General features: G+C 50.6%; 1 protein-coding gene across 2 annotated transcripts in view; it reads left to right on the top strand.

Moving 5' to 3' along the window:
* The window catches only part of PDIA5 (protein disulfide isomerase family A member 5), a 98388-nt gene that overhangs the window by 4434 nt on the left and 66991 nt on the right, over window positions 1-26963 (top strand). For both annotated transcript variants that reach the window (XM_003132633.6, XM_084991015.1), the window contains exons 2-3: window positions 17277-17403; window positions 20470-20557. In XM_003132633.6, the coding sequence (XP_003132681.4) occupies window positions 17277-17403; window positions 20470-20557 (215 nt within the window). The remainder of the gene's footprint in view (window positions 1-17276; window positions 17404-20469; window positions 20558-26963) is intronic.

Below are 26963 nucleotides of genomic sequence, written 5' to 3'. Positions count from 1 at the left end.
GAAGGAATTAGTGTTATAGGTAGCGAATCCAAGACAGAAACATGGGCCATGAGGAGTGATGGGCCAGAGTGGGCGGAAGGAAGGATTTGAGTCTGGGACTGGGGAAATCAGGTTGGAAAAGTGGATCATGAAGACTCTTAAATGCCTGGCAAAGCTTTGGGGACCGATTCTGTAGGCAGTGGAGAGACATGATGGAAGCTGCCCTTTTAATAACAAGAGCAGTCAGGCCACAGTGTGGCGTTGGGTTGGAGTGGGAGAGACTGAATTCATTTTCCCCAAACAACACTTTCTTCCTTTTACTTTCTTCTCTGTTGTCTGCAGATGAAGTCCATTGTGAGGTTGTGGAAAGAACATGGGCTTTTAGCCAGGGAGACACTCAGGAGCTGTGTGGCCTTGGGCCCTACCTGTTTTCTTGTTTGTCAGTGGTGGTGATAATATCCATCTTGCAGAGTCGAAAGGATCAGAAACACTGCAGGAAGCAGCCCACACAGTGCATGGCACATGGGCCAGCCCAATAAATGGGAGCCACAGCGTGACCTCAGGTTGTTGAAGAAGGGGTGCCCAAAGCCAGTCAAGGGCCAGAGGAGTGTGCGTGGAGGCTGTGAGATGCAGATGGGGGAGGGGGCCTGTGCTGCTTGGCATCTCCCTGGCACAGTTCCTTGGAGTTGAGCTCCCGATCACTCTTTGCCCCTCTGCGCTGGGCCACAGCAGAGCCTTTGCCTATCTGTGGGTGTGTGTGTTCAGAGGAGTTAAGAATTTAAGCGCCCTGTGTTTCCCCTTTCTTCTGATAGTGGATCCTCTCTCCAGAATGGAGACACCGACCACACTGACTCCCTGGAGGGTTCGCCCCAGCTGTGGTTTTGTTCTGTGGGGCTCTTGTGTCGCCTTTGGTGGTTGTGGTAGGTTTTGGAAGCTATCTAAGTGACAGTGGGCCAGAGAGTGACCCATGGGGTGTAGGAGAGCCTAAGTTCTCCTTCATCACCGGACGTGGATGGTTTATTTGCTTCTGCCTTCCTCCCCCGCCCCCCCGAGGGACCTGGCGTCCCAGGTCTCAGTGGGAGAGGGAAGGAGCGATATGCTCAGCCACTGCTGGGCCCATCCTGCAGCAGTGACCTGAGCCCCTGGCCACTCATTCAGTCTGTCAGCAAGAATTATCAGACACCCGGTACCTTTGTAGAGGGCTTTAGAGTTTGCACAGTATTTCCACATATTTCGAGTCTGCAGTTTTGAGTCCCACATGAAGTGGGTGAGATAAGCTGGTTGAGTACTCTTAGCTCGAGAGAAAGAGATGGGTGGGTGGACAGAGAGCAAGAAGAGAGACCATTGATGGGTATGGTCTGGAACCAAGGGCACCTGAAAGTTTGAGCAGCCTCCTTGACAGGGGCTGGTTGCTGAAATAGCAGCACCAGCCACTTACCTGGGGGCAGGGCGGTCACTGAAGCTTGCTCTGTAACCCTGACGATGGCCTGAGTACAAGAGGAGAGGCTATAGCCAGGCCCTCACTGACTAGCTTTCTCATTACCCTCCCTGCAGAGCTCTAGATAGCTGTTCCCCTGACCACCTATGTCCAACAGGGCCTCTTTCCAAACACCACTGGATGACCGCTTTTTATTTTTTTCCGCTCCTTTTTTCGGCTGCACCTGCAGCATATGGAAGTTCCAGCAATGCTAGATCCTTCACCCACTGTGCCAGGCTGGGGATCCAGCTGGCAACGCCACAGAGATAAGCTGGATCATTAATGCACTGTACCACAGCAGGAGTGCCAACAACTACTTCTAAATAATTAGCTTTAACTAATTCACGGTCAGGTGGTGGGGGGTTAAACACTCAGAGGGAGGGTGGAGTTAGAATAGCCTTTTTGCATCTTTGTATTCCTCGAGGTCCTACTGAGCCCCTAGATGGATGGGCTCTCTGTTCCCAAATGGCCTGATGGTGGCCTGTGCCTGGCTTCAGAGTTTCCCATTCCTCACAAGTGGTTGGGGCAGGGGTAGAGAATCCATCGCCCCAAGGAATCCCCCCATTCCTCAAATCCCTTAGCACAAGCAGATGTCTTTATTTCATAACCAGATCCTGTAATCCTTGCCTTGGAAGGTACTAATGGAGATCTAGTAGGTCCAGGGCCCTACCCTGGGGCTTAAACCTAAAGGTGGTCCAGCTTCTGAGCCACGAAAAGGCCTTGGCTGGAAAGCTCTGTTGTTGGGCCAAGTAGGGCAGGATCCCGAGGAACAAGCTGGTTTGCTGTCATCAAGGGGTCTGACCTGGCTGGCTCCCGGGCAGAGTATTCTACATGCCTCTCATTTCAAAGGATCATGGATACACATGTCAACGTCTCTGTGTTCATTTGTTCCACAGATCTTTTTTCCTTCCTTCCTTCCTTCCTTCCTTTCTTTCTTTTTCTTTCTTTCTTTCTCTTTTTTTTTAACAGATACTTCTTGAGAGTCTTTTATGAGCCATACATACTGTGCCAAGGCTTTGGGGACATAATCTTTTGATGGATACCATCCGTTCCCCCCCATTGCCGAGAGGGAGAGCCTCAAATTTATTATTTAATTCAGGTAGTAAGTGCTGGAAAGAAGTGTGAAATGTAAGAGAATGTGACAGGGGCCCCCAGTTTACTGCAAGAAGTCAGGAAAGACCTTTCTGAAGACTTATGGACCCTTTCTTAGAATAATGTTTTTAAATGTATGAAACAGAACGCATAGAATTACAAAGGGAACCAGTGATACTGAAATACAGATACCGAAATATTGTCGCAAATTATACAATAGTATTTATATTTTTAATATATCACGTCAGAAGATCTAGTGGCAGATTTGATGACTTCTTTAAGTGGTGATGAGCATAGACAGTGTTTCAGGTTATCTCAGCAAATCATCGTGTGACGTGAGAAAATGTGATTTCTGTTGGCAAAGTCACAGGCACTGCCAGCACTACCGTAATTGGTTACCTACATTCATAATGAAGGGAAGGCTAAATTTCAGTTAGAGATGAATGCAAATAAAGATGTGTTTCCCCATCCACATTCATAGACCCCAGTGTAAGAAAAACTCCAAAAAAAAAAAAAAATTCCAAAACCTTGGAAATAAAAGATGATTTAGTAGCTTTCTAATGTTGCATCAGACCGTTGTCTAGGAAGCCCACCCAGGGGCGTCCCGTGCTCTAGGGAGTGTTGCTTTGCTTGTTATTTCTCAGAAGCAGAACTCTGTAAAGTCAGAAAGGATGCAGATGATTTCTGTTTGGTAGAGAAGAGAGACCCACATGCAAAACTTTGTTTGTTTTTTTTTTTTTTCTTTGTAGGGCCATACCTGAGGAATATGGAAGTTCCCAGGGTAGGGGTTGAATTGGAGCTGCAGCTGCCGGCCTACGCCACAGCCATAGCAACTCCAGATCTGAGCTGAGTCTGCGGCCAACACCACAGCCACTGCAATACCAGATCTGAGCCACGTCTGCAACCTATGTCGCAGCTCACAACAACGCGAGATCCTTCACCCGCTGAGTGAGGCCAGGGATTGAACCTGCATCCTCACAAAGACAATGTCAGGTCCTTAACCTGTTGAGCCACAATGGGCACTCCTATAACATTTAAAAAATCTTTTTATTTTATTTTTTATTTATTTTTATTATTTATTATTTTTTTGCTTTTTAGGGCCGCCTCCATCGCACATGGAAGCTCCCAGCCTAGGTGGCAAATCAGAGCTGTAGCTGCTGCCCCACGCCACACCCACAGCAATGCTGGGAGCGAGGCCAGGGATGGAGCCTGCATCCTCATGGATGCTAGTTGGTCTGGGTTTAACCACTGAGCCAGGAAGAGAACTCTTTTTCCACGTATTCTCTTCTGACCTGGCTTTGTCATTTTAATGGGTCCCTTGTGAATGAGTTAAGAACACTTTGAAATATGTTCAATCTCTATTTGTACGAGAATTAGGTTTTTAACATTTGAGAATTATACCTGATCCTAGTTTAAGAGATACTAGGCAAGCAGGATGGGAAGGTGTGGCCCTCAGAAGGGGGATCTGGGCCCGGGGATGTTAATTTAGGGGTGCTGCTCAGCTGGAGGGAGTGCAATGAGAGTGTGGGGTGGGAGGAGAAGGTGGACTGAGGGAACCCAAAGAGCTTCAGCATTTACGGGATGGCGGAGGAGGATTTTCAAAAAAGATAGGACAGGTGGCCAGAGAGGTAGAGGGAGACTGAGGGTGTGCCATCTGGGTTTGAGAAAGATACTGAGCAAAAATGAGAAGGGGAGCTCCCTGTCTGGTTTCCCACGTGAAGTTCATTGTTGAACCTCCACCGAGAGACTCTTGGGGGAGTGGGGGCAGCTCTGAGAGGCCTGAGGAGTGGATAGGAGGGCAGGAGGGAGATGGAAAATTCTGACTGTGAAGGAGAGGGGAGTGGCTGAGGTCCAGAGAGGGGGTTTTTAAAAGATGGATTAATGGCCTTCCAACCTGCCTATGGAGCCAAACCACCTTAAGAGAGACTATGTGTAAAAATGGACTCCTGGTCTCTCCCGATCCATGAGATAATTTTCTTCAAGGGTAGAGCCCAGGAATCTTTATTTCCAAAAAGCTTATACTTACTGCTATTGTGTAGCTACAAACCACACATTTATAAGACAACATTGGTTTTATGTGGTGGATAGTATTTTGCTAGCCAGGGTTCTGCCCGTGTCACAAACCACAGACACCAGTGACAACTGTGAAGCATCCCCTGGCTGGAGCATGTGCCGTTTTTTGCTTTTCTCTGAAGGTGTTTAGGGAATTGAGTGCAAGCAGAGGAAAGATGGCTCAGGCTGTCACTGAAGCTCTTTCTGGTTGGTTGCGCCCCGTAGCTAGACTGGAGGGGAGAACAGGCCTGCTGGCCTCTCAGGGCTTGTTCTGGGTGGAGCTCTGGGGACTGGATAGAACTTGAGGGACGCCCGTGGGAAACAGGCACATTGACAAAGAGAAGAGCATCTAATCTGTGCCCAGAGACCTTGGAGGCCTGGCTCTGCCATTTTAGGCTTCACCCAAGTCGAGGTCCTTAACTTCTTTGAACCTCAGTTTTCACAGTCCTGAAGTGGGGATGGTGCCACCTCCCATACTACTGCAATTCCTGCAGGAACAATTATGCATTTTACATTATAACCAAGTGTGTACACGCATGAGCATGCACACATACACCTTTCCCCAAATACATAGTCTTGCTACCTATGGTACACACTGAGGTTTCCTATTTAATGTTTATTTTTATTTTGTTATCTTTTTAGGGCTGCACCTGAGGCATATGGAGGTTCCCAGGCTAGGCTCCCCAAGCTGCTAAGCAAGGCCAGCAATTGAACCTTCATCCTCATGGATAGTCAGGTTCATTAACCACTGAGCCATGACGGGAACTCTTCTTATTTAATGTTTGCTTTAAAAAGTGCTGGTGGTAACCCACCGTGACTCTGCTCTTGGGTTAAGGCCTGAGGGGTGTTACACACTGGTTTAGACTCTCGGCTTCAAGGGATTGAATGAGATACTGTGTGTCAGAGCTCGGATGTAGCCCATGGGTCATGATCACTTGAATTGTTATTTTCTTATCAATTAATGGAGCTTTGAGGCAAGGTTGGGTTTCCGGAGTGGGAATTCACCTGCTCTTCCTCCCCCCGACCCCGCTGCCTAATTCTCTGTCCCCTCCACCAGCTCTTCCTCATTAGCAGACCTGGCAGCAACCCAGAGCCCTCTTGGCTCTGGAAAAGGTTTTCCACATTAAAAGCTTTAGAGACTTAAGTCTTGGTTAAATGCACTGCAGTTGCAATTTCAGGATAAGAGAACCTGTTTTGATAAGCTCATGGATCAGTTGTCCTGCCCCTGACATTGGCCCTTGTTGATAGATGAGTTTGTGTTGTGGAAAGTTTGTGTAGCCCATGTATAAGATGTGTTGGTTTGTTTTTTTTTTTTTTAATTTTTTTTTGCTTTTTAGAGTCGCACCCGTGGCATGTGGAAGTTCCCAGGTTAGGGGTCATCGGAGCTGCAGCTGCCAGCCTGTGCCACAGCCACCCGGATCTGAGCCGTGTCTGTGACCTACACCACAACTCAAGGCAGTGCCAGATCCTTAACCCACTGATTGAGGCCAGGGATCGAACCTGCAACCTTATGGTTCCTACTCAGATTCCATTCCACTACGCTATGACGAGAACACCAAGGTGTGGTTTTTAAAGGAAGCAAAATATAAGCCATGCAGCTGGCTTTGCATTTATAGGAGCAAGCAGTGAGGTGCGTGGCTTTAGGAATCCGTCTTTGCGTTTCAGCCCTGGTCTGAGTCTGTCAGACTTGGGTCCGAGTCATAGCACAGCTCTCTCCCACCTACTTGATGTACCACATGGAGCAAGTTTCTGACTCTTCCTTGTCTCAGCTTCCTTATCTATAGAATAGGTGTAAGGAGAGTAGCTACCCAGTTCACTGGCTGAGATAAATGAATTGTCACATAGCTGCGTAGCTGGCTCCTGGTCACACAACAAGCCCTCTCTACTTGTAGCTGTTATTATCATGGCCTTGTTCCTAGGCACTCAATGTTGGGATTAAAGTATCCTCTTTTGGGGCTGTGTCCCAGGCTAAGGGCTTTGCTACTTCTCTCTCTTTCTTAAGCGTATTTAGCTCCTCAGCTGCAGCTGATCAGGGGTCCACATCCCAGGGCCAGGCTCCAGGCTCTCTGTGACATGTGCACACACACCCATATGGCCAGGCTGTCTCTCTCTCTCTCTCACACTCACACACACCGCCCATACCCCCTCTGCCCCACATGCCCCCCCTCCCCCACCCCCCTTACCATCCAGGAGCTCCCAGTGCTCATTTTTACTTCAAAGGCTGCTGGGTGGTAGACATTTGAACATTGGAAAGTATTAGTAGTGAACTCTTCAAGCTTGGTTTGAGGTTTGGCCTTGACTCCTTGTGAAGAGTGGTATTTAGCCATGGTGACTGGTGACAGATGCTTAAAATTTGCCCATTGAAGGGGCATAAATTACCTATATTTAAAAATTAATGTTCTCTCGCTCTCTCGTCAAAGCCATTGTCGGTATGTGTTGCATGCAAAGTTCTTTGCAGATTCTGTATAATAGTTCTCATAAAAAGCTACACAATGTTGGGTGAGCAGAGGAGCAGACAGCTGGGAGTGAGGAAGGGCAGATAAGCACTGCTTCTACTTGGGAAAGGGCCAGGGAGCACTGGTTGGATGGCTGAGGGTATCGGGAGGCCTGTGGAAGGAGGTGGGGACAGCCAGCATTTGGTTGTGTTCCAGGCATCTCTTTTTTTTTTCTCTTATTTTAGGTCTTCTTTCCCTAACTCCAGTTTTGAAACAGACTTATAGAAGAGCTGCAAGAAGGATACAGAGGATTTCCATTTGTTATTCACCCAGATTCCGCAAATATTAACATTTTATCACATTTGTTTTTTCATACTCTTCCTTTGCATATATAACGTTTACAGGTGTGCTCCTCCTTTGCCCCATAAATACTTTAGTATTTCCTAAAAGGCAAGGACTTTTCTCTTACATAACCAGAGTACAATGGTCAAAAGCAGGAAGGTAATTTGACTTAGGACTCCATCTAGAATCACATGTTGAATTGAATTGTCACATCTACTTAATCTCCTGTAATCTGGGCCAGTTTCTCAGATTTGTCTTTTGGGACCTTGACGATTTGGAAAAATGTCCCTCAGTTTGGTTTTGGATGATGTTTCCCTTCAGGGCCATGTGTCAGGAGACATGTTGATTTGACCCATTGCTGGTGGTGTTAACATTGGTTCCTGAGTGTGTGTGTTTGGGGGGGGGTGTTGTCAGGTTTCTCCACTATAAAGTTATGTTTTCTCATGGGGAAATACTTTGAAATTGTCAATTATTTCCATGACGATAGCCAATTAATGGAGGTTTTTTCTTTTTCTTTAAATAGTTGAGTTGGGCATGCCTATTATGGCGAGTTAGAAAAATAAACAAAGGGAAAAAATAAAATCTATCTAAGGACAAAGCCTTACTTTGGTGCATTTTGTCTTCCAGCCATTTTCTGAGCATAATTTTGTATATAGTTGTGATCATATCAGGGACATTTCGAATTCTATTTTTAAAAACCTAACATTAAAACAAATATTTTCTCATTGTACAGTCTTTGGAAACATCATTTAAATTCCTATTTTATTCTGTCTCATGGTTTGCTCTAAGTAGCCATTCCCCTGCTGTTGGATATTTAGGTTGTTGACAATTTTTGACTCTTATGAGTAGGACTGTATGAGTCATATGTCAGTATCTGCTCATTTCCTCGGGACACATTCCCAAAAGTGGAATTACCAAGTCAAGGAGCATAAATACTTTGAAGATACTTGCTTAATTGTGCCAAATAGCTTTCCAAAACAATTGCACTGGTTTAGACTTTTGCCAACATTGTATGACATTTGGGTGCCATATTTTAAGAGATTTACTAATGGTGTTTCTCAGCTTCTTCTTCTTCTTTTTTTTTTTTCTGAACTGTGATCCAACAGTCAAGATTTGTGTTGAGATTACTCTTCTGTGTTTGTGTTACCGGAATCCGGGTTCTTGTTCACGGAGCCAAAGAATGAACTTCGAGAACACACAGTCAGCAAGCAGGCAAAAGTCTATTACAGGAAAGCAAATAGCTCCCAGCACACACACTGGAAGGGGGAGGAAGAGTGCCCCTCTCTGTTGTTCGATGGAGGTTTTTCTCTCTTAAAGACAGGGGTACCAATGTGGGGTCCAGATATCAGTTCTTTTTCCCATTGGCCTTGTACAGTTTACCCCTATGGGGCCTGACTCAAGAGAGACTTTAGAGTTAGGGAATGCTCCGTAAGTTTTATGGTCCTTTTGCTCTTCTTTCTCCTAAACTTAAAGAGTCACCATTCTTTACATTCTTTTGCTGACAGTCAAATGTATAGGTCAGAGGTTAATTCCCACGTTGATGTAAAACAAATGTACTTACAATAGTTCATCTTCAAACAAGCAAGGCCACTTTGTCTTGATTAGTTTTTACAAATCTTAAACTATGGAGTTCCCATCGTGGCTCAGTGGTTAACGAAGCTGACTAGGAACCATGAGGTTGCAGGTTCGATCCCTGGCCTTGCTCAGTGGGTTTAGGATCCGGCATGGCCGTGAGCTGTGGTGTAGAGGCTCGGATCCTATGTTGCTGTGGCTGTGGCATAGGCTGGCACAGCTCTGATTCAACCCCTAGCCTGGGAACCTCCATATGCCGAGGGAGCAGCCCAAGAGGTGGCAAAAAGACCAAAAAAAAAAATCTTAAACCATGGACATTAATCAGGGAATATATCAAAGCTCATGTTCCCACACTGACTACTGGAATTATTATTCTGCCTCATTTGGAATTATGAAACTTTAGGTATTTATTTCCAAAAATAAATTATAGTATAATATAGCACTGTTATTATTACCCTCTTCAGGCCCTGACACCCTGCTCCTGGCACTGGCATAGCTCTGGGAATCATGAGTATGGCTGTGTCTGGGGAAGATCATTCAGGACAGTGAGAGATGTGGGGGCACATGAGGAATCTGGGAGTTTCATCTGCTGAATCCTAAGAGGGAATTTGTTTGTTTTTTTCAGAGTATGATAGGCTGGCAGAATGGCTTGGGATGGGGAGGAATTTGAACTTTCTTATGACTGGAGCCATCTAAGATGAAATGGTAGGACATGGACTTCTGTGTATTAACATGTTTAGTTTCCACAGCCTTCTGGGCTCCACTGTATTGAGCAGCCTCAGGAGATTGTGAGTTTGGCTCTGGAGGGCTACCTGGAAGCTGGAGATGGAATGTGAAGAAAGATGCTTTGAGATACTCCAACTGGAGCAGATGTTAATATTTCTTTCTAGTTAAAGAAAGCAGGCACTCAAGATCTATTTGCATGTGTGCCAGAAAACCCAGAGTGGTATTGCCTTAAAGAGATTGTTTATTTTACTCACATGGAAGCCTGGAAGAGGGGGTGTTCAGGGCCAGTATGTCGCTCTGTGGTATCAGGGACCCAGGTGCCTTCTGTGTTGGTACTCCACATCTTTAGCAAGTCCTTCCACCTCATTGTCACAAGGTGGCTGCTTAAGTTCCAGCCATCTTTCCACATTCTTGCCAGCAGGAAGGAGGAAGGGTCTAAAGACTCGTACCATGTGTCTATTAGGGACACTTGCTAAAAGTTGCCACATAACACTTGCTGTTTCAGAGGCCGGATTTTTGCCTTATGGCCACACTTGCTGCAGGGAAGACTCAGGGGTTTGACTTTTAATGTGAATGGCCACAGGCCAAGCAATTCAGTGGTTTTGGTTTCTTCACAAGGTGTAATTACCTCACAGTACTTCTATGGTAGTGGTCATGAGAATAGCTTTGCACAGTCTTACAATTGGAAAGGACTTTGGAAATCACTTTCAACCCCTTCATTTTTACAGAGGAAGATGTAGAGAAGGAAAATGGCTTGTCCAAGGTCACATAGTTGGTAGATATCAAAGCCAGCACAAAACTTGGATCCTTGACTCTGTTTTTTCTTTCTTTTTTCCTTTTTTTTGGGGGGTGCACCTGCAGCTTGTGGAAGTTCTCTGGGCCAGGGATTGAACCCAATCCACAGCAGTGACAATGCTGAATCCTTAACCACCAGGCCACCAGGGAACTCCCAGCCCTCCGACTTTTTTTTTTTTTTTGCCTTTTCTGGGGCCGTTCCCGAGGCATATGGAGGTCCCAGGATAGGGGTGGAATCGGAGCTGTTGCTGCTGGCCTACGCCAGAGCCACAGCAACGTAGGATCCAAGCCGCGTCTGTGACCTGCACCACAGCTCATGGCAACGCCAGATCCTTAACCCACTGAGCAAGGCCAGGGATTGAACCTGCAACCTCATGGCTCCTAGTCAGACTCGTTAACCACTGCGCCAAGACGGGAACTCCCCAGCCTTCGGACTCTCAAGCAAATCTCCAGCTCTCAAATACTCAGCCAGCTGAAGTTCTCTGCCCTTGGGTTCAGGTCATCAGTTTTTAACCTTGTTCCTGGATCCTTTTACCACCAGCTTCCTACGAGTCTAGACTTAGATTCTGACATTTCAAAACTATTTTGAGCAAAATGTGGGCTACACTAAATTAAACCAGTTTCTTCACAACTCCCAACTTTTTCAGGTGACAGAGCAAAAAAAAGGTCAAGTCCCACCTCCACCCCTTTTCTAAATGTTAAACTTCCGTCCTCTACTCTTCTTCCTTTAGCAAGTTGCTTTTACATAATTGAATACCTCTGGCTTCACGATCTGCATTGAAGAGCGAGTCTGTAACAACAGACAGCCTCCCGGCTATAGAGAATGTGAAGGTGCTGGCACGCACCCCAGAGATCCAGAGCTTTTTAAAGCTGAGGGTGTAATGGGGCAAGGACTGTTCTCCCTGCTATTTTCCAGAATTGTAGGACTCTTCATGTCCAGCCTGGTGGTGATGGTAGTTGAGGTTAAGTGAAGCCAGAGGAGCCTGGGCGTGTGGTGTGTTAGAGCGAGTGAGAGCAAGGCCGAGAGGCACCTGGACCCCTGCACACACCTCTCATTAACAGCAGCTCTGGGCTACTTGCCCTGGGACCCTGGGACAGGTGGCCAACAACAGGGTGCTCTGGGCAAACAGGAAGCAGAGGGTTAGTGTAAATTCCTGCTGGGACCCTCCTTGCCAGGGCATTCTGGCAGATGTGGGCTTTTCCTGGCTGCTTTGACAGGCCTGGCCTGGAAGGAGGTGTTCCTTCCAAGGTAGTCCACTTGGGTTGCTGTGAGCCCTGGAACTTGTCCAGGGAGCTTGTGAGGTGGAGGAAAGCAGCCTACCTCTGGCCAGAACCTGGGAGGCCCAAGCACTAGACCTAGCTCTGCGATTTGACCTGCTGTGTGACCTTGGTAACTAAGTGAACCACTGAGCCTCAGGTTCCTAATCTGTAGGATGAGGCTAGTGCCCACTCATCAGGTTATTGTGAGGGGCAAATGGGCACAAAAGCTGGGAGGACCGTCCTCCGTGTGCTGCATGGCCTGTTGGTCTGGGTCGCTGTGCGGATGGGTGCTTATCCTAGGTTCTGATGCTGGATGTGTGTACATGCACGTTTCTTCCTGCCTGGACGTGCTGTTTTGCTTAATTGCAGGCAAGGCCCTAGAGAGGAAAAGGTGGTGCCTGTTTACTGGTGTCCTTGCTCTATCTACGGCGTGTCTTGCTAATAGTGTTAATGCAGATTAATGATAATTATTATGTACTTCCGTGTGCCAAGCATTATGTTAGGTTCTCTATGTACTTCTCCCCCTTATTTAATCTTCAGCCAACCCCACAAGGCAGGTATCAGGATGAACTTCTCCACTTTACAGGTGGGGAAATGACGTTCGCCTGCGATCATCATGCTATCGATGACGGTGCCTGGGTTTGACCCCTGGTCCCTCTGTCCCCAGAAGCAGAGGGGTAGGGAAACTACAAAGGGAGGAGATGAGAGTGAGCTTCTGGGCTGGAGGGTGGTTTGTCTGGCTGGCCCTGAGATGGCCAGACACCTGTTAGGAGAGCACTGCAGGGAGTCTGGAAGGTGAGGGGAGAGCCCAGTGTCCCCCATTGCCTCCAGCCATAGTGGAGGTTGGGGGCGAGGAATCTGCCGGGCACCCTGGGTGCTTCTCCCAGAGCACCTTGTACTCTGATGGGGGAAGGGGCTTGGGGTGGGGTGGGGGCTGCCATTCTGATGGAGGGGCCTGGTGTTCTGAGGGGGGTATTGTGTTGTGACAGGTTGGGGGCTGGGGGACTGGTACTCTGATTGGGGCGCACTGAGCCATGCAAGCACGACCTGACTTTGGGGGCCTGTATTCCCCAGCACAGGAAGGCAGCCATCCTTGTTCAGCCCTGATATAAATACTGTTAAGGCTGGGGGTTTGGGAACAAAAAGATAGCAGTGATTGGGGGAAAGTCAGAGGAGTTTGCCTGGTGAACAAAGGGGATTTTTTCTGTTTTTTTCTCTCCTCTACCTCCAAGTCAAAAGACTTAGAATGTCAGGAGCCTACCAAACCCAGAAACAGTTTCATGGCTGGCTCCCTTCTCAAGCCATTGCCCTATCTCCCCACCAACGACCCCCCCCCCGCCCCCCACCGCACCACTTGACAAAGCAGAGTGTTTATGCATCATTAACATTGTTATTGTTGCCTTAGTTTTTGTTGTTAGCAAGGTTTGTGGCTTGTGACTTATGAAGTCAGCAGGAAGGCTCTTGGCAAGGCAACCCAGGGCTCAGTGGAGCTGCACCTTAAGAAAAGGCAGGCGCATGCTCGCTGGAAAGGTTAAAAGAGACAGGAGTGGAGGAGAAAGGAGAATGTTAAGTGGCTGGAGGAGAGTCCCCTTGGGTTTAGGGGAGGCAGGAAAGGGCCACTTCCCGGCGGCTACCGTGGTTGCTTGCTAAGGCGGGGGTCTCTCTGAGGCCATACACAGGGGTCTTTCACCCTCAGAGATGTTCAGCTGAGCATCTTAGCTCTTTGCACACCAAGTCCTCTGGGTCCCTCCAGATCTACCTGTCCCAACGGTTTTCCTCTTGTTCTCAAATTTTCAAATTCTCTCCCAGCAAATCCTGCCTCTCCCATGCCCACCAGTGCCTATCTTCAGTGGAGGCAGCCCATTCTTCTCCTGACCCTGTGCTCCTCCTGCCTGGGCTGTGCTTCTCTGTGCAGCCTGGCTTCTGACCGCCCACCCCTCACCAGGAAGTTCTCCCTGGGCACTTGGCCCTGGCCTTTGCCTGCAGCTCCATCACCTGATTTTCTGTGTGTCTCCTCCCTGTCTGCTTTGACATGTTACGTCCTACCTCCTTCCCAGCCTTTCTCTCGGTCCTTCCTCCTCCTCAGTTGAGGGGTTTCCTGACTTCTCCCTCTGCACTCTGACCCTGAGACTTCTTTGACCTTGTGGCTCACCCTCCAGCCTGGAGGATGTCTGCAGTGGGGCGTCTACTTGTTCACAGGTCTGTGCCTAAGCTTATCATCACCTTTCTCAACATAAGACAAAAAACCCTCTTCTGCTGCTGCTTCCCCATTCTTCCAGTTTTGGCTGGCTCTTGTTCCATTTCCAAGCGCAGAATCCTTGAGGTCATTTTAGCCTCTCCTCTTTTCTTTCCTTGCTTACATATGAATCGTCACTGAATTATGTTGTTTTTCCCTTGAGGCTCTTGAATTGACCCATTTTTCTCCACTTGGGCAGCCACTGAGCAGATCCCCTCCAGCCTCTTGGCGACTCCTCAGTCTGAGATCCTAGCCAGATGGGGTTTCTGAGCTAGGCTTTGAGGACCCCACACCCCATCCCAGCCCGGCCCCACCTGCCCTCTCCCACCACTCTCCAGCCCAGGCCCTCCCTGACTGCCTTGGGTCTGTCTGGCTTCCACGGTCCCTTCTGGGTCTCCCAAGAGCTGCCGTGGGGGAGACTCACCTTGGAACATGCTCCCTGCGGGGGAGACCTCTGCAAAGGTTCAGTGTAGCAACCAGTTTGTTTCTCATGTTTATTATTATGCTGGACAGGCATTTCCTCAGGGCTTTCAAGGGGCCATGTGCTCCTGGTCTAGGGAGTTTGGGGTAGGGCTGGAGCAAGCGGAGAGAACATGGACCATCCATAAAGGGTTCTTGACCAGGCCGGCCACAGAGAGCGCTGAGGTTAAGCCCAGCAGCAGGGTATTTCTGGTAGAGCTGACATTCGCTGCTCTGCGAGGGTAAACGCTGCCTCAGAGGCCTTGGTAGCTGGCTGGAAAGTGGTTTGTTTGCTCGGTGGGTGGCCACTGGTTAGATGACCTGAGGGATTTGCTGGGCTTTTTAGGAAGGAAGCTGTGGCTGGCTACGCCTTGAGACTTGGTGCTCTTGTGGTATCTGCTGTAGACACTTTGCCGTCGCTTAGCCCAGCTGCACACTGCCATGCTGCCCAGGCAGGTGGGCACTAGGTCCACCCTCCCTTCCCCTTTCCTTTTCCCCAGTGGAGAAGCGCAGGTGCCTGCCAGTCTCAGGATGGCTGGTCTCTGGGTCCGAGTCCCGAGGCACTGAGCAAGGGCAGTTGTTTTTCCTGACTGACCAGGTTATTTGAGGATTAAAACCAGCAGCGTCAACATGTTTTTCCCCACAGATTCTTTTCTTTTTTCCCTTTAATCGTGTGCATTGAGCTATGGACTTTTTAATCTGAAGTCCATTGGCTCCCTGGGAGCAGTGGAATAAGCTGTAATAATAAGGGGGAATGAACTTCTTTTCTGGTGAGCTCTCAAGGTCCCTGCCTGAGGGCAAGGGGTCCCTGAGCATTGCGGGGGGTGGGGGGGTGAGGGGGTGGAAATAAGGGAGAACTCATTCCTCCCCTCCTCCTCCTGAGGGTTTTACCCTGGAGAGAAGGCACCGTTTCATTCCAATGGCAGATTATATTTAGAAACACTAGACTATGGCCACATTTGTGTCTTTCACTCTGCTGAGATGGAAATTGGTATTATAGATTACAGTAACTGATACCGCTAGTGCGCTTTATGATTTATAAAGCATGTTCAATAAGTTATCCCATTTCATCCTCACAGCCGTCCCACGAGGCGGGGTATCATTAGCTCCACATCAGATGTGAAGCACCAAGCATCTAGAAGGTTGGGTGGTGTTGCCCGGGCATCTTAGCTATTGAGTGGTGGAGCTCAGACTCAATGCAAGACTTCTGGCTACAAAGAGGCAGTGGCTTGAGAGGGCCTGGGATCAACTAGAGAGACTGGAGTTCAGATCCAGACGCTGCTTCTTCTTAACTGCGTGACTTTGGTCAGATTATTTACCTGATCGGTATGATTGAGCACAATGAATCATCTGTCGTTGCCTCTTTTTATTGACCACATTCCTCCGTAATCCTCTCTCCTTGTTCCATCCTGGGCTGGCTGCTCTGTAGGATTCTGGGATTTCTCATCACCATCATCTTCTTTGCCTCTCTCTTCTTTTAGACCCTTTGTTTCCTAGGGTCCATAGCTTTCTCATTTTTTATTTATTTCTTGTTTTGATGGAGTATGAGTTGCAATAGCATCCTGAGAAAGAGTATATTGGTGGTAAAATTCTCACATCTGAGATCTTTTTATTTTTTTATTTTTTGATTTATAGGGCCGCACTTGCGGCATATGGAGGTTCCCAGGCTAGGGGTCTAATCAGAGCTGTAGCTGCCAGCTTACGCCAGGGCCACAGCAACGTGGGATCTGAGCCGTGTCTGTGACCTACACCACAGCTCACAGCAATGCCGGATCCTTAACCCACTGGGCAAGGCCAGGGATCGAACCCAAGTCCTCATGACTCTAGTCGGGTTCATTACCGCTGAGTCACAACGGGAACTCCCAAGAATTCTCTCATCTCTTGCTTGGGGGAGTTAGACTGGCAACATTCTGGGAAAAGGAAGAGAGATGCTGGGGGCAGGGTCTTACAGGGGATGGGTGACTCAAGTCATTTTGTCCATACTCCCTCCCACCTCTGCCTGGTGTCTCCTGGCAGAGCTTTTCTTATTCGATCTCTCTGGCTGGTAACGGCTAGGGAGTGTTTTCCTTTGGCCAGTTGTGCGGGCTGGGTGACAGGATCTGCTGTGTGACTCCTCTCTGTTCGTACCTTTAATAACCTTCCCTCCCCCGCCTCTGCTTCCAGCCCACCTCTCATCGTACCTGCGGAGGTGCCTGGTACCTCCAGGGCTTAAGGCGTTCAGGGTTTTCTGTGGGAGAATTGTCTTGTTTCCTGCTAGCTGGTTTCCCAAGATCATTGGCTAAGTGAGGAAAGTGGAAAACCAACCATACCCATCTTAAATGAGATCATGTTAAGAGGTGATCATACTTCTCTGTGGATTTGGGGCTTGGGTGCTTTTAGGTGGGGTAAAGTTTTCACCACGTTGCTCCCGTGTGTGGCATTTGGGTGCAGTGTAAGGTACAGACCTTGCCTTCTCTGAGAGGCTTTTTTTTTTTTTTTTGGGCCCCATATGTGGCATATGAAAGTTCCTGGGCCAGGCATCAAACCTGTGCCTCAGGAGTGACGAGCGCTGCTGTAGTGACAATGCCAAATCCTTAACCCACTGCGCCACAAGAGAGCTCTGTCCCAGAGAGGTCTTGATTGAAAGGGTGGCAAGTGTATCCATGCAGCGGGGTTTGTGTACCAGTACAGTCCGTGTGGCCTCGCAGAGTGATGAAGGGCAGGGTGAGCTGGAGACTGGCAGTGGGCCAGGAAGAGTCCCAGGGGACGAGGTGACAGGCAGGTGTAGAGTTGTGAGAAGGATGGGCGTGCCCTTCTTTCTGAGCCCCGCCGGGGATGTGGGACTCATGGTCCTTACCTCCTTGATCCCCAGGTGGTCCTGCCGGCGTGGCTGTCCTCCACAAAGGTCTCCTCGCTCATCGAAAAAATCTCCGACCCCAAGGACTTGAAAAAACTTCTCAGGACCCGGAATAACGTACTGGTGCTTTATTCCAAATCTGGTGAGTGCCCGTCCTGGCCTCGGGGCCGTTGTCAGGGAGGAGGGCTGGCGAGGACGGAGCCGGGGCAGAGGTGGGAGGCAGAGACCCCAGGGCGAACAACCGCTCAGGGAGGGCCCGACGGACATACGGTTTCTTGGCTTTCCTCAGAAGTGGGGGCCAAGGCACAGAGGAGTGTTAGTTCTGCTGTTTTTGGATCCCCGGGGGGAGGTCTCAGTTCCGTTTGACCAGGGTTTCTTAGGAAAAGCCCCCTGGAACCACTCAGTACCTCAGGGGGGAGAGGACTGTGTAAAGAACAACGGGGGACAGTGAGCACCTGGCTTCCTGGGTGGCACGGCCAGCCGGCCAGGGCACACTTCACCGGAGCTGGTGATGAATCGACTGGGCCCGCATGTAGCCAGCTGCATGGGTCCCAGGTTTGGGGGCACACACCCAGGCTGGCAGCCCTGGCCCTGCACAGCCCCTGCTGTCCCACTCTGGGGTCAGAGCAAGAGATAATTTGAAGTGTGCTCCACGCACAGGACAGGGCAGCTTCAGTGGGGGCGGGAGCAGCGGTTTGCCTCTTCTGACCTTGAGGCTGGTGAGGGCATTGAGGAGGGAGAGGTTTGTTCAACTCTTGGCCGCAACTTAGAACATCTGACTGTTGATGCCGTTCCAGCAGAGTTAAGTGTTTTCGCTGCTCCTGAGGATGCCAAGTTTCCTGTGCCCTGGAGAAGCAGTAGCCATTGGCTGGGTGGGTTCCAGGCACAGCTCTCCCTGGCAGCTGATCCTCGACACTCATTGGCACTGGGGGCTGATGGATGTTTTGGGCGTGTGTCCCTCCTGAAGCCTGCATCCTCCAAGCACCCGGGCACGTGCTGCCCTTTGCCCACTTGAGGGCCTGGCACACACTCCTGGGTCATTGTTGGGAACCCAGTGTGTGCCTAGCACTCCTTTGCTGTTGGGAAGCGGAGTAAACCGAGGCAGGGGAAAGCAGAGTTGCTTCTGAGGCCTGAGGTCTAGGGCCCTGAACAAGCGTGGCTCAGCCGTCACAGATGCTCCAGAAGCTGGGCAATCATTGGTCCCACCGGGAATACACTCAGTCTCTTCATGGCTGGATCCCCTCCTCTAAGCTCATTCATCCTAGAAGGGCCCTGCAAGGAACTTCAGCAATACACTCTCATTTGCTGCTTTTCTGTAAGGGAGGCAGTGCGGGGTGTCAGGTAACGTCCAGTTTAGGGAGGAAATTGAAGCAAAAGGGAGAATAGCTGCCTGGTCTGAGGTCTACCAGCCAGTGCATGGAGAGCTAGTCCCCCTGCCGCCTCCACCTCGCTTTCTCCGGCAAGCAGGAACATGGTAATTCTGCAATGTTGCGAGGCTCAGCCACCAGGAGCTGGTTAGGGGAAGTAGAGAGGAGAAGGCTAGGTGTCCTGACGCGGGCTTGCGTGGCAGGCGGCGGGCTGGGAGCCCTCCTGTCTCTTGCCCTGGCCCAGCTTCTTCCTTCTCTGCCTCTTGTCAGTGGAGCTCCCGGTGCTCCCCATGTACCCACCTCCTCCCTGATTTGGACCGCTGGGTGAGGATCCAGGGGAAGGCATGACCTTCCTGCCCCCTGCCCAGGCCTGCCCCTGAGCCTGGTGACCCCCAGTGGCTTTGGGAACAGCACAGTAACTGGATTCTCTCCCCTCCCTCCCTCCCTCCACCAGTGCCTCCTCTTCCACGGCTGAAAGGCAGGGTTAGGGAGGGGGCTTCATAAGGCTCTGCTTTAGTTTCCTCCCCCACCTCCCAGAGCCCCATCTGAAGGGTGGAGGCTGGCCTTTCCCACCTCGGCTGTGCCCCCTCCTCCTGCTGGCCTTGGAGGGGTGATTCCTGGGAGGGCCTCCTGTGGGTGGCTCCGTGCACAGCTCTTGAAGGATGCTTTCTGCTCGTTCCATGAAAGGCTCAGCATGCTTTGTGTTCACAAACAGCTTCCATTATCCACACTAGAAAAGGAGATCTGAGGAGCCAAATAATTCAGATATCATTCCTGCCTGGCCTTGGAATGTATCGTGTGGTTTCTGGTGGGGGAAGGCGACAGCCTGGCCACGGCCACTCTGCAGTGGCCCGCTGCAGGCTGGCAGTGTGAAAATCAGGCCACAGAGGCTCCGTCTCCAAGAACCTGCCCTCTTACAGTAGTTTCCAGGGCCTTTGACCCAACACCTCTTTCTTTCTCATGTTCCTCCCGCCGGGCCCTGAGGCATAGCTCATGGTCCTGCAGCTGACCCCTGGGGTACTGCCTCTTCCTCTGTGGCTTCTGGGGAAGTGGGCTGTGAAAATGACTTGGGCACACTCAGCATCAGTCTGTCAGAGAGCAGTGTCACATGTAAAATTCATTTAATCATCACATTTTAGGAGTTCCCGGTGTGGTGCAGTGGAAATGAATCTGACTGGGAACCATGAGGTTGCAGGTTTGATCCCTGGCCTCGCTCAGTGGGTTAAGGATCTGGCATTGCTGTGGCTGTGGTGTAGGCCAGCAGCTGTAGCTCCAATTTGACCCCTAGCCTGGAACCTCCATATGCTGCACCTCTGCCCTAAAAAGCAAAAAAAAAAAAAGAAATCATTCCGTTTTACCAAGCCCCCAGGTGAGTGCGTGACGCACGAGTGAAGGAAGGCTCTGGTCCCCGCCCTTGTCAGCTCCCAGGTGAGGCCAGGACAGGCCAGTGTGTGGAATCAGCAGACTCGTTCCCTGTTTTCGTTATAACATTGTAATTGTTTGGTTATAGATTTTTCAAAATGTGTCCCAGAAAGGTAATGAGTCAGAGATGCTCCTGGGAGTTGAGGATCCAGCCCAGAGATTCTTGGAAGAGCGAGGCATGAGTTGCGGCTTGAGGGAGGGGTGAGGGATTCTGTGTGTGTGTGAGGATGGCAGGAACAGGGCTTTCCGAGAAGAGCTGGGCTGTTCTCATGAGCTCTTGCTCCCGGGCATGGTGTTCTCATGAACCGGGACCTCACCTCCAGGACTGGTCTCTGACCTTCCTTGCCCCTGAGGAAAGATGGCAGGGCCGGCCCTGGTGTGCTTGGGTACAGACGTTTAATTTTCTGTTTCTCTTACAGAGGCTGCAGCTGAAAGTCATCTCAGGTTATTGTCTACTGTGGCCCAGGCAGTGAAGGGACAAGGCACCATCTGCTGGGTGGACTGTGGGTATGTCCCGGGCACCGGGAGCATGGTGGCTGGAGGGCGGGGGGTGGGCTCTGGTGCATGGGGTGGGAAGTGTTCCTGATTCATGCTCTGGGAGAGGGGTTGGCTGCGGAAGATGACGGAGCACAGTGCTGCGGGACCGCCGTGGGCTGGCTGAGGGTCACGGTGGCGCCTGCTCCTGTTTCAGCCCACCCCTCTTCTGCCTTCTTTGTAGTGCTGTTACTTTTTCCTCTGTTGTCATTTGTCACTCGATTTGTCTTCCCAGTGGGTGGCAGAGGGGGCCTTGGTGCCCCAAGGGGGGTCCTTGGTGGGCTTGCTTGTGGGGCGTCTGCAGCAAGAACCACCGGCTTGCCCTGCAGCCCAGTCCTCTCCCGCGGTGCGCAAGTGGTGGCATCAGCTGGCCCACCTGATTGTTGCCTTGGCTCCCGAGGTGGCTCCGTTAGATGTGGCAGTCCTGGACAGGTGCTCAGCCCTTCCAGCTCCCCACTCTGGCCGTGCCCCCACCCCTGGTCATTGTCCTGGTGACAATGCTGTGAGCTCCTTCTCCTCCTGCCTCACCTTGCTCCTCCCAGAGGCGTCCTTGTCCGTGTCGAGGAGGCAGAATGAGTGCTGCCGGCCCCCAGGAGGGAGAGCTGCTTCTGAGCGTGATGAAGGGACCTCTTGCTGGAATTCCTCTGATCCTTTTGCGCTTGGGAGTCTTGAGTCCAGGGTGTGCTCAGCTTCCCTTTCCATTCAGTCATTAGGAATCATTGCCACATCGCTCTGTGTTCAGTATTTTTGCTGCTGGGATTTATATACACACATCTCTTGTCATATAATTAGCTCCCAGTTGGGCACAGATCGGCAAAAACAGAGAAAAGACACACAGATAGTGAGACATATGGAAAAGGTCGGGAGGAAGAGGTTTATTCTTTGCACGTTTGTGGAGCACCGGCTGCACTTGATGGATACCAGTACTTGCACGTCCTTCTGACTGAGGACAGCAGGTGTTTCCAGAGCCACTGGGGCTGGCCACTCCTCACCTGGACTTGGGGTTTATCGGGACTGTGGGTTTGGGAAGATGAGGGAAGAAGAGCTTAGGCAGCATTGAGGTCTTGTTGGTACGGGAAGGGGTGGGGCTCTGCCGGGAAAAAAGTCAGTTCTTTTCCCACACGGCTCATAAAGGTCTTCGTAACCTTTAATGTCGCTGTCCTTGCCCAAGTCATAAGCCCTGATACTACCCTGTGGGTTCAGTGGGCTTTTATGGGCTCCACTCCACTCCCTCTTCTATCTGAGTTCTAAATGGCTGTTTTGCACGTGAACTTCTGGGACACACTGAGTTATAAGCTGATAGCCTCGAGCTGGTCCTGCCCATGATTGGAGGGAACTGAAGGAGATTCATATTTTGACCAAGCACTGAATGAGGCCAGGAGAAGGAGTCGTAGCCAAGAGGTGTTTGCTGTAGGGGCTGTGCGCACGCACATGTGCCTGTCTGGCCTCACGCCTCCTGAGTGATTCAAACACCAGCTTTATGGAAGAGACGGCTCGCTAGACATTTTGGCAAGATCATTGCCATTGGTTTCCTCTCGTTCATAGTTGGTCTGAAGTGTTCTTGTCTTCCAGGTATGTCTCTGTCTCCTGTATTTTGCCAGGAGTGCTCTGTGTGACTAGCAAAGGCACAGAACCTAGTGGGGGGACAAGATGCCTCCTTGTCCAGGAATCTCCATCCCTGAGGGTGCCATGAGTCCTGCCAAGCCCATCTAGTGTCACAGAGGGGTCTCATCAGGCTCGTAGGTGGCAGAAGTGGGCAGGAGAGCTTTGTGTAGATGCTTCATCCCCCGGAGTCCCTTCAGCAAACATTCCTAAGTACTAACTCTGTGCTTCAAGTATAATGTGGCTAACAGTGTCCTCAAGGAGTTAGGTGTGCAGGAAGGAGGCAGACATGGCGCCGGCTGATGACAGTCACTTCACACTGCCAGGAAAGCTTGAGAAAAGTGTCGCAGAGGACGTAGAGTTCAAGTTCAGGGCAAAGACCTCAGAGGACCAGGTCTTGAAAGTGCCTAGGCTTTCTGTGCAGGCAGCTCCCCATGGGTGGGCCTCTGAGTTGTCTGGCTGATGGGCACAGAGGCGACGGTCCTGCCCTACTCCCTGGAGAGGCAGGACTGAATGGGGCCAGGGTTAGTATGTGAAAGACAGAGGAGAGTGGAATTCGGGACTCATTTGGAGACATGATGTCTGGAATCAATAAAAGCGCCAACAGGAGGAGTTCTCGTCGTGGCACAGTGGTTAACGAATCTGACTAGGAACCATGAGGGTGCGGGTTCGATCCCTGGCCTTGCTCAGTGGGTTAAGGATCCGGCGTTGCCGTGAGCTGTGGTGTGGGTCGCAGATACGGCTCGGATCCCACGTTGCTGTGGCTCTGGCGTAGGCCAGCGGCTACAGCTCCGATTGGACCCCTAGCTTGGGAACCTCCATATGCCGCAGGAGTGGCCCTAGAAAAGGCAAAAAGACAAAAAAATAAATAAATAAATAAAAGCGGAGTTCCCGTCATGGCGCAGTGGTTAACGAATCCGACTAGGAACCATAAGGTTGCGGGTTCGATCCCTGCCCTTGCTCAGTGGGTTAAGGATCCGGCGTTGCTGTGAGCTGTGGTGTAGGTTGCAGACGCGGCTCGGATCCCGCGTTGCTGTGGCTCTGGCATAGGCTGGCAGCTACAGCTCTGATTAGACCCCTAGCCTGGGAACCTCCATATGCTGCGGAAGCGGCCCAAGAAATGGCAAAAAGACAAAAAAAAATAAAGTAAAATAAAAAATAAAATAAAAGCGCCAATGGGAGAAATGATCCTGTGACTTCTGATGTGCTAAAGTGAAAATCTGCCTTAGAGCTTAAAAGAGGTAACCTTAAGACAAAAGGATCGACTGTTCACATAATTGCTACTCAATTTATGCCTCTATGAGGAAGAATCAACTGAAATATTAAATAGTGTTTTCAAGTTTAGGTAAGTAGTGGATTATGGAGCTCTAATGAATCATATCGGAAACCGGAATATCTGAGTCCAAGTTTGAAATCAGAGTCAGGGTGCAGCTGAATCTTCCCAGAACAGGGGAAGGGTGGAACTTGGGGCTCTGGTCCATGCAGGCCACCCTGGGTGACAGTCACTGTGACACTAGGAGATCCCCAAGGATGTGAGCTGGTTCTGCCCTTCTCAGCCACTCCTGCTCTGAGACTTCTGAATAGCCCCGTCGTCATTCGGGAAACTCACTATGTTGCTCGGGACCCTGTGATGACAGCTCTCAGTGTCATCCTAAATGCTCTCAGTCCACCCTTATGAGTCTGAATGAGATGCCCTGGGATGGACAGAGGAATGGGCAGAAGCCCTCCTGCGAGCACTGTCTGCAGGGGAGCAAGTAGGGGGACAGCAGGTGGTCAGAGCCCACCTGCCTCACATGGGCTCTGCTACGGTTCCCCACCTCTGCTTCCTGCCCTATCAGTGAAGGCGTGGAGGCAGGAATAGGGATGCTAGGGCTTGGGGTGGGGTGATGGCCCCTCGCTTTCCCCCCTTAAGAGGGAGTGAGGGAACCAGGGGCATCGGAGGGAGAGAAGTCAGTGCTCTGGTGTGAGGTGTCTTGACAGGTGTGTGAAGTAACAGGCCCGGGTTGAGGGGTCAGCTTCGCTGCCTACAAGCCCCATGACCCTGGACCAGTTGGGTACCCTGAATCTTTCCACATCTGTAAAATGGAACAGTAATATACTTTTGCCTTCTTTCTGGGTCTGTGGTGAGGATCAGGTAAATGAAGGTTCTTTCTGGAATAGAATTTAAATGTGAGACCCCATTCTGCTCGTGCACGTTTTCATCTGGGCCATATTGTTCAGGGCGTTCCAGCAAGAGGCTGGGGGGCGGGCAGCTGGGGGGAATGGTACATTTGTCCTCAGGGGCTTTTTCTTGGGTAAGGATCCCTTGGACTTTATGAGGACACCCCTAAAGAAAGTCTCGGGTGTGAGCGTCAGCCCAGTGACAGGGTGCCTTGCATTGCCCTTTAAACCTATAGGTCAGGAGGCCTGGCTTTGAGTCCAGGCTCTGACAGCAAATAGCTGTGGAAGCTATGGTAAGTTGTTGCCTCTCTGGGTTTTACTTTACTCTCGTGTGAACATGGAGTTGAGTCTTGCAAGTTGCTCTCATCCCTACACAGCCTGACATCCTGGAAGCTGCCAGGCTCAGCGTGCAGCATGTGTGCAGGTACACCCGTTGGAGGGTGTGTCTTGCCCTCTTTGTGTTTCTCTTCCCATCCTGGGTGTCTGCCTCTTAAATCGCTCCCATCCCGCATTGTTAGCTTCTCTCCTTCTTTGTTCCTGCTCCCTTGATAGTTTTTTTGTTTTGTTTTGCTTTTTGCTTTTTTTTTTTGGTCTTTTCAGGGCCACACCCACAGCATATGGAAGTTGCCTGGCTAGCGGTTGAACCAGAGCCACAGCTGCCGGCCACAGTCACAGCCACAGCCACAGCAACGTGGGATCAAAGCTGCATCTGTGACCTTCCACAGCTCCCAGCAGCGCCAGATCCCTGACCCACTGAACAAGGCCAGGGATCCAACCCACATCCCTGTGGATCCTAGTCAGCTTTGTTACCTCTGAGCCATGATGAGAATGCCTCCCTTGATAGTTTCTGTTGCCTCTTCCCTTCTTGGGCCCATGCCTACCCCATTCTTTCGGTCTTTTTCCTCCTCTCCCCTCTGTGTGGATATTCTTCTCTTTTACTTGCTTTTCTGGCCTTTTCCTCCCTACCCCTGCCTGTGTGCCTGCACGGTCTCCCCCGCCCCCACAGGTTTTCTCCCAGGTCCAGGACTGTAGCTTGTTGCTGGGCCGTGTCTGTAGGGTGTCTGGCTTCTGTCCAGGGCCCTGTCAGCTCTCCCTTCCCCTCGCTCCACCTCCTGGCTCAGACCTCAGCACCCACGCTCAGGTTGGCTGGTGGTAGTTGTCCTGCTCTTAAGTGGGTTGTGTGTGAGGGAGTTGGTATTCCCTGCGCGCCCTGCAGCCTGGCATCGGCTGGGCTTTGGCGTGGAGGGCTGCTGTCTGGGCGGCGGGGTGGCAGCCAGCAGGCGGGAGCTGGGCCTGGTATGCTAATTGGAGGCTGAGTCTCACTGGGCTGAGACTGCCCTATGGGGCCCTCACTGTTTCTTTTCCTGAGGGTTTAGGGTCATTACCCAACCACGTTTTCCCTCTTCCCCCTCATTCTCCCATCTTCTCTCTTTCTCCTGGAGCAGTGCTACTTGCAGACCCAAGATGTGAGGCCTGCTGGGCAAGCATAATGCATTTTGAAGCCTGTGTCTTCTTCCGCAAATTACCTGAACTTCGTATTTGCTCTTTTATTTACTTATTTATTTATTTACTTTTAGGGCCACACCTGCCGCAGATGGAGGTTCCCAAGCAAGGGGTCGAATCAGAGCTGCAACACGGGATCCGACTGGCCTCCATCCTACACCACAGCTCACAGAAATGCCGGATCCTTAACCCACTGGGCAAGGCCAGGGATCGTCCTCATGGATACTAGTTGGGTTTGTTACCACTGAGCCATGACAACGGGACCTCCCAGCATTTGCTCCTTTATATGTAGGCATTTAAAAATTTTTTTCTTTTTGGCCACCCTGAGGCATGTGGAGTTCCCGGGCCAGAGATTACATCCCAGCCGCAGCTGCGACTGAGCTGCAGCAATGCTGGATCCTTCACCCACTGTGCTGGGGCGGGAATCGAACCTGCGTCCCAGTGCTCCCAAGGCGCCACTGATTCTGTTGTGCCGCACTGGGAACTCCTACACGTAAACATGTTGAAGTTACTTACCTTGGGATAAGGTAGGCTTCCAGAGCAAGTACATTGTGACACGGCTTTGTTAGAATTTGTTCCAGAATGATAGAATTGCAGTTTCCTCAGTTCCCGCCCCACTCTAGCAAGTCATTGAAATGGTGGATGTTTTTACAAATTTATTAAAGTGAAAGTACATTGTCAGAGAGAGAGCTCCCACACGCGTATAAAAAGAGGGCCTGCCCCACTTTACAGTTGCCTTTGTATCCCTGTGCTGGATACCTTATTTGCATGGGGAATAGATTATATAGAGGCGGGCTGAGGAATGGGTGACATTCCTTTCCTAGTAGGGAGTGAGCCCCCAGGTTGTTCAAGGTGGGGGAAGGGGCATTACAAAGAGACACAGCCAGACCTTTGGAGTTTAATCTCCTTGAAGGGGACTTGAAGCCTATAACAGCTTCAGACACCTTGTGGCATGCTGCCGTGCACTTGAAGGAGGGTGCCGTGTCCCCCCCAGAACTGCGGGGCGGGGGAGACAGGTGGAGCACAAAAGGCACACTCCTCTTTCTCATAGTCCCGTCACGTCTGTGAATTGTGCTACGTAATTCATACTTGATCATGTGCCTTCTTGAGGTTG

The sequence above is a fragment of the Sus scrofa genome, chromosome 13, assembly GCF_054392235.1.
Source record: "Sus scrofa isolate SSC_HxYL_T2T_F1_AM1 chromosome 13, Sscrofa_HxYL_maternal_Yorkshire_Landrace_v2.0, whole genome shotgun sequence".
NCBI lineage: Eukaryota > Metazoa > Chordata > Mammalia > Artiodactyla > Suidae > Sus > Sus scrofa.
This window is presented reverse-complemented; position numbering and strand designations above follow the sequence as displayed.